Source organism: Patiria miniata, unplaced genomic scaffold (genome assembly GCF_015706575.1).
Source record: "Patiria miniata isolate m_02_andy unplaced genomic scaffold, ASM1570657v1 HiC_scaffold_3, whole genome shotgun sequence".
NCBI classification, from domain to species: domain Eukaryota; kingdom Metazoa; phylum Echinodermata; class Asteroidea; order Valvatida; family Asterinidae; genus Patiria; species Patiria miniata.
In genome coordinates this window covers 33,030,320-33,038,260 of record NW_024037069.1, presented here as the reverse complement: position 1 = coordinate 33,038,260, position 7,941 = coordinate 33,030,320, and the positions used below count along the sequence as shown (strand labels likewise).

General features: G+C 41.8%; 1 protein-coding gene across 1 annotated transcript; it reads left to right on the top strand.

Annotated features, from left to right (window-relative positions):
• Nucleotides 1-4,885: 4,885 nt before the first annotated feature.
• Nucleotides 4,886-7,941, top strand: LOC119737119 (5-hydroxytryptamine receptor 1A-like). The gene has a single exon (XM_038211218.1). It carries the CDS (start codon nucleotides 5,210-5,212, stop codon nucleotides 6,368-6,370), a length of 1,161 nt encoding a protein of 386 aa, XP_038067146.1. The 5' UTR covers nucleotides 4,886-5,209; the 3' UTR covers nucleotides 6,371-7,941.

Here is a 7,941-nt window from a genome sequence, read left to right as displayed (position 1 = left end):
TTTGTCACTCGTCTCCTTCTTGTTTTGTTTTGGTTTTTTTTCAGGAAGGGCAAGCGCCCCCCGCCCCTCCCCCCCCCCCCCCGCGACTCACATGACCACGTGATCTTACACTTTCCTGACATCAGTCATTTTCCGGGGGGGGGGGAGTATCTGTTCATTAAACTTTTCAGTAGACCTTCCTGCATTGGAATGTATAGTTTATGTAGGCCTACGTGAACACTGTGTAAAGCAATATGGCACTGTAAATTTTGGGTGCATACTTTCGATTCACGAGTACATTTCCTTCGAAGTGATTCTGTACAGTCGTTATTGTGGCCTCCGTGCACAAGTACTTCCTCCACGATTACAAAGAGAAAGTTGGAAAAACTACAAGGGATTCCCCCTTCTTGAACGCACTGCCCTCTATCACTGGCGATCTCGTGAGTTTTGACATAGCGCCATCTACCGTCAACGTGAGAAGTGTACATGCAGCAATTTGTTTTCGCTCGTCCCCCCGCCCTGCAAACAGGACGCTGGGGTACTCTGAAGAATTCACGCTCTGATTGGTTGGATTTTGCGTGACCTGTGACCTGCTTGTCATCACGGTCATGACTCTGCAAGGTTTGAAACGGCCATTAAAACTGATTCATTACTCTTTTATTCCAGTTTAGAGATTTTTTTTCGTTGTAGGAAATTCTTCAAAACTTATATGTGTTGTAAATTTACAATTGCCGTCACTTGCTCAGGCTCCGTTTCGAATCACGAACGGTCGGATTGCATTATGCGAAGCTCGAAATTTTGTCCACATGGTACGCAATGAAACAGAAATCACATCCGGTATGGAACGTGTGTATTTCTATAGAAAGTTTTCAGATAGCATTTGCGCACATTGTCTTACTGTGGTCTTGAACAGCTATAGCCAGATGCTTAATACATAGGTCATAGGCCACTTCCTTCACAAGATGTTTGCAGGGCGGGGGTACAAGCGAACAATTTGTTTTACTGTTACAGCGCCCTCTGTAGCTCGTGAAGGCCCATCTTCACATAATCACTTGGGAGCTCATTACCTTAAAATCTGTAAATTCCTGAGCGCCAGATCATTAACTTTTTTATCCCACAGATTATTTCGTATTAAAGGTCGTGGCGCGCGCGGCGTATATACACGGGACAGAGTGTAGATAATTCTGGATATCAAGCATTAGGGACTTGTGGCTTCCAACTCGAGGGATTTTGTCTACAAAAATCGCGAAGGTCTTGTCCCATCCAGCATCGAGGCGGGGCCTCATCTAGACTTGGGCCAGATGTTGGCAACGGTTTTAGAGGTTGTGTGAGGAGCAGTGTTGTAGGTCTCGAGACCGGTCTCGGTCTCGGTCTCGGGCTCGAGACCACTTTTTGCCGGGAGCTGTGGTCTCGGTCTTGGTCTCGGTCTCGGTCCCCTTTGGTCTCGATATTTTGGCTTGTCTCGAGTCGAGACCAGCCAAAAAGTGAGGGGGGGGGATTTCGCCCCCGGCCTTTTTAGGGTTAAGTAGAGAATCAGTTTAGGGCAAATGTGACTGCAGTGTGATGCTAATGGACATGTCTCTCTTCACTTTCTAGTGAGTGAGGCATAGTCCAATAACCATTGCTCCTCTTCTTATTTCTCGTTTTTATTGTGGGATGATCTGTTGATACAAGCACTTTATAGCCATCCTCATTGATTCCAAATACAACTGAGATTTAAATCTTATGAATCAAGACTGAAACATTATTTTCACCGTCAGATTTTGTATTTTGAATACGGGGAACAATTCAACTCTTCTCCCCTAGAAATATTGGTGGATTTGTTTTTCTATTTTCCTTTTCAATTTTTCCTTTATTCGTGGAGGCGGGAAAACTTTTTTTTTGCATTATATTTATTAATGGATATTCATCAATTCGTAGACCGTTAAATTGGTATTAGTGGTGGACAGCTGAATTTTGTGATCTCTTTATTAAAATAGACACGACTTGGGAATAGAGATGCAAATTACGTGAAATGTTCACAGTTACTACTCAATAACATATGTTCTTTACTCCAATTATATTTTTTACAAAATGGACCATGCCATTTTTTTTTATCATACGGTTACATTCTTTTTGACTCGCCATGTATTCATCTTTTCATCTGTGATAAACACAAATTGAGCTACTGCCATGGTCACACAAAAATAGAGTCTAATTGCCTGCCTCGTCTCCTTCCTAAATGTCAATTGCATTTGCATGAGTCGAGAAGAATTGTGTTCCATTAATCGCCATATGCTCTTTACGGCCATCACAATAAACTATTAATATATTGGCAATATGTCGTACTTGTTAATCACTAAAATATTCAACTAAATTGCCCAGCAAAGTATGCGGGCGATACGATGGCACGGTACAAAACACAGAGAGGCGTGGGCACTGAGCCATGAGTACATCTCGCCCACCACATTCAGTTTGTGACAGCGCCCTTCTATTGTCTCGGCCATATTCTCAAATAGGCTAATGACGATGATGACGGCGGGCAGACTAACAGAAGATAGATCAGGCAAATAGGTTTATCAATCTTCTTTAGTATATGTAACATTATTGACATTAAACAAAAATAAAGTGGCATTACATTTCAGCCTTAGCCAGGCCTTCTTCAGAGGTAAATGACAGAGGAACAAGAAACAAACATGTAGGGGACACACAAACATGCAGGGTTGGAAGGAGAATCACAAAGAGGGATGCGGAGGGGGGGGGGGCAGACCAATCCATATCTGGCTACCATGTCTCAATTTTTTGGTCTACATGTACAAATCTATATTCCATGACTGAAATTTTAAAAAATAAATCAATATTGTCTTGCTCCAAATTTTTTTCGAATCAGGTTTACAAGGAGGTCCAATGTAAAATTAAAGTTGCATTTGAATATCCGTTAGTGGTCATTGCTGAAATCAAGGGGTGGCTGTGGAGTTTAGGGTCCGAGTTCCTATAACAGATGAAACATCCACCTTTGATCTTTTTACTTTTGTCAAGTTTCAACATGTTCAAGTTTTGCAAAAACTAGTACAAATTGTCGTACTGCTAAGTTAGAGATTTACATTTTATAGTAGTTAAACAATATTTAAAAAAAAAATATTTTTAAAAAAAGTGGCAAAAATATATGGAGTTCATCAAATAAGGTTTTCCCCTCCTTTAAATTAGGTTGTTTCCAATTTTTTTTATTGATTGTGACAATAACAAATATTGTTGCCATGTTGTAATTTATGGCATGAAGCAAACACGAAGAGCACTCGCATGACACAAGTAAGCAGGTAGAAGTGATTCCTAATTTTCAATCACTTCCTTCACATCCCCATGAACATCAACATCTCAAGGACAGACTGTTCAGCTGTAATTAGTGTCTTGTTGTTTATTTAGATTATTGTTATTTATTATCCGCGGTCTCGGTCTCGGTCTCGGACCATTTCGGTCTCGGTCTCGGTCCGCCTTGAAGGGGCTGGCATGGTCTCGGTCTCGGTCTCGGTCTCGCAACTTCAGGTCTCAGTCTTGGTCTCGGTCTCGGACTATCCGGTCTCGACTACAACACTGGTGAGGAGGGGAAGATTTAAAAAGCTATCTGTGGGAGATTTCAATTCAAGAAAATTGCCCAGGTGGTCCTAAGTTTTAATTTCCATGGAATAACAAATGATGGCCTTGCTCCTGCCTGCCGCCAGGTAGCGCTATTTCTATTCGATTTTCAGTTTTCTATGACCGCTGTTTTAATGGAGTACAACCTTGGATGGTACATTGTACATAGAAGTGCACTAGTGATCTCAATGCCGGTTAATGCGTGTATATAATGTAATATGGTGCTTTAGAGCGCCTTATACTTAGGGTTTCAAAGCGCTTTACAATTATTATCCCTGTTCATCAGAAATGAAAAAAAAAATTTCTACAGCAGCTCGAGATCAGCGCATTCTGGTCTCTACCTTCACAGGTACACATTAATACTCCTGGGTGGAGAGAGGCAATCGTAGTAAAGTGCCTTGCCCAAGAACATAAGCACTATGTTTCCTGTCAGTGTTCGAAGCCATGTACCACGGCACATGAATCGGACACCTAAACCATTGCACCATAGCGTTCCATGTATAATATTGTCTAGTCGAATTGTTCAATGCCAATCGAATTAATGAAATGAAATAGGTTTCCTTCACAAATTGAAGAACCGTTTGAAAGTGTCGATGTTTATGACCTGATGTGACGGCAAATATCACAGCAATGAAACCATAACTTATATGATATTCACATAGTTTTTGGCTCAGGTTATGTTTCTATCATGTTCCGTATTGCTTTCTTCTACCGGTTAAAAAAATAAATACGCAATAAACTGTGCATTGAACAGAAAGCATGAGATCCAGAAACTTAATTTTTTTTGCTGATTGTAGGTAAACTGAACAGTTTCATACACCATGGTCCTCCAAAAATAATAATGTACATGTCGAATGTAGTTTTCAATGATTGCTTTCTTGCGTGTACACAAAAATATTGGATGACAAAGGAGATTGTTTTCGATTGAAATTGTTTCCGTTTGCGATTTAAATAGAAACCACAAGAAAATGAATCGATTGTATGCCCACACATTTTGGGCATACATATGGTTCAGAAACATCAACTATTTTATGATTTACCAGAGGTTAGCATGCCTGGACATGCAATAGCCGTCAAGAGCAAATTCTCGGACAGCTGATACGTTGAAGGTAATGCATTTGTCTCGTGACTCGGCTGTCTGTACGTGCAGAAGCCGTGCATGTCCATTTAGCTCGTGGTTAGCCGAAAACAATCGCTCTGCCACGCGTGCGGAGTGAGTGGTATTCGATGCAACGTGTTTGACCACAAGTCATTTTTGTTTGCCCTCATTTTTTAGCGCGCCATCAATGTAGGAAGAAAGCAACCACGCGGATTCTGGATAGGTGAGCATTCTCGCCGCTCACGATATCAACATTTTGCTGTGACACGATTTCAATGTTAATGGTGCCTTTACTTGTGGTGTTTAAAGTGTCACACATCGGAATTTCGTCTTCAATGGGTAAACAGATGGCGGGATATCGGCTCTGGATTGGCGGGAAAGTGGCTGCCTGATTGGAAATATCGCAGTGTCGCTTTAAACGATACATGTACGATGTGGATCTGATCATCTCGCTGGCTTGAATTTAGTCCAGTGTTTTGTGTATTAAAGCAAAAGGAAGTGTGCTTCTGACATTTACAGATGGACATAATGGGTGAATCTGAAGCCTCGGTGTTGAGTAATGCCACCACGGGAAAGTCACCGAGTCACTTTCCTCTAGGACAGCGGGAGAAAGCCATCTTTTTGACCGTTGACGTTCTCCTGGCAACAAGCATCATACTTGGTAACACCCTTGTGATTTTATCGGTGTTACGGGAACGGAGACTTCGAACGCCCACCAATGCCTTCATAGCTAGTCTAGCCGTGGCCGACCTCATGGTCGGGGTGATCGTAATACCCATTGATATCGCTTTTGCCTTGGGGTATGCTACAGGTGTAGAGCCTCTAGCTTGCCTGGCCTGTAGTAACGTGCTGACGAGCATGATCATCTTGTCCGTACTTCACCTGACTGTGATTGCTTACGACCGGTATCTAGCAATCACAGACCCGCTGTCTTACGTGATCAAGATGGGCCGTACTCGAATCAGTGTGCTGATTGCCGTTGCGTGGGCTACTGCCATTTCCATTTCGGCCATGCCATTACTTGGATGGAACAACTTGCAATATTTCAGCCACGAGTACTGCGATTTGATGTTCGTCCACGCGCCCAGCTACCGTTTCTTCACCGTCTCCGTCAGCGTGGTGTTCCCGCTCAACTTGATGTTATTCTTCTACTTCAAGATGTTCCGTGTGGCCAAGGGGCACATGAATCGAATCGCTGCCCAGGAAGCCACGACGTCCAGGCGGCCTACTCTACGCCGTGACGTCAAGGCAGCCAAGACGGTGGCCATGATTCTTGGTTTCTTCCTCCTCGCCTGGACCCCTGCATCACTCATCTCCGTCCTGGACTTCTTCATCAAAGTGGACCACGGACTACAGGAGAAACTCCTCATCTATGAGTTGATTTTCTTCCACATTGCCTTCACCAACTCCATGGTGAATCCCGTCATTTACGCCTTTCGGAACAAGGAGTTTCGCCACTCGTTCCTCAAACTGACCGGGGCGGTCTTACGCTGTGAGTGTTGGAAGCGACGCGTCCGTAGCGCCGCCAGACGGGCAGAGATGACGGCCTTTCCCAACCAAGCCTCGGGAAGTGTGACGATCGTCCAACGTGCTGAGGGAAACTCCGGCGTAAACGTTGCACACAAGACAATGCAGATCAAGGTTGAGAGTTGTCATTCGATTAATTCTATTACGAGTTAAAACAATTCAACAAACTCACCGACCCAAACTAAAGATGAGAATCACTCTCAAAGTGAAAAAACCCAATAAAGTGCGGTCGACGTACAGAAACAAACTAGACATGTTTGAGGACAAACACATGGCTGATTCGGCATTTTGTTATTATATTTTTATGTCATGCTATAAACTGATAATACATGCATGTGCAGTGGCAAATTGCAGAGTGATCAGGACAAATAGTTGTGCAGATATAGGCCATGGACACATGTCATCTGATGACGTCATTATAACGTCATTTCAATGTTCACCTATAACATAGCCCGACTTTAGGTACATACCAAGGAAAAATCCAAATTGGACCTAAAGTTCTGTCAATATAGGCCTTAGGAAACAAACAGCCAATATTGACCGCTTTACTTGACATTCACAAATTCTTGCCATGACACAGTATACTCGCTTACTTTTTCTATAATGCTTAAATGAATAAGAAGCAAAATGTACTGAGGAAAATGCACAAAACTTTGCATCAAAGATAGATATAGAAAAAAAAAGAAAAAAAATTCTGGATACAAAATAGCCAACGATTCGTCCTCATTCCTGCTTGCTGGTTAATAAAGGTTTGCAAACAATAGAACGGCTTTTCCGGGCTAAGTTAATTAGAAACTTCCGTAAAATGAGGTAAAATTCGTCAAAAGGCACGCCCAAATTGTTTAAGCTCTTGGTAGTAACCAAGCACGCTGCTACTTACTCGACACGCTCGCTGTAAATCAACGGCTTATCTTTGATCACTCGCTGGAACTCAATTTCTGCGCCATGCGTCGCTGGTGGATTACGACTCCATAAATCACAATCTTTCTATCGGAAGAAATCTAATTAACAGGGGTTTTGTACTTTGAAAAGGTATCAATTCTGTCTTTGTAGTCCGGCAACTCTGACAGAAAATCATGAAAGTAATTTTGACTGCGGTCATTGCAAAAGTACTCGCAAAATATTCTGGTATTTTTCATAGATTTTGAGGTTTTCATGCTTTTCAATATTTAGTTCAAACTAAGAAAAAATTAATAGAGATTAAGAAATTTCTTAGTACAAACACAATAAATTTGACTATAAATTGTAATCTGTATACAGTTAAGGCGGGAAAACGATGGTCGGCTAACCCTATGTTAATGCAGCATTTATCACTTTTTTTCCAACCGATGCTTGCTGCACATTTCCACGCCGTTTCAATACTGAAGTAAAACATAAAAAAAGAAACCACATTGTTAAAAAAGCACATATAAGGAGCATAAAGGCAGGCCCCCAAAAAACAATTACACTTTTTCATACGCTGATTTCTCAAAATTGAAAAGAAATGTTGGAATGATACTTCTATGATAGTCCTATACTGTACAAGATCTTGGTGATATATGGACGGCGTAAACGGCGTTGAAAATAAAGGCTAAATTAAGAAATGGCGGCCAAATACAGAATAAATTGACAGACACCAGTTTGTGCACCTGTGTGTTTATATTATGAGATAATATTGTCAAAACGATAGACCTGCGTGCACAAAGAACTGCAATAACAACTAGAGTTTCGCGTTTGTTGTTACA

What these genes read in the sequence shown, in the direction of transcription:
- LOC119737119 (XM_038211218.1), top strand. Translation starts at nt 5,210, where the DNA reads ATGGACATAATGGGTGAATCTGAAGCCTCGGTGTTGAGTAATGCCACC.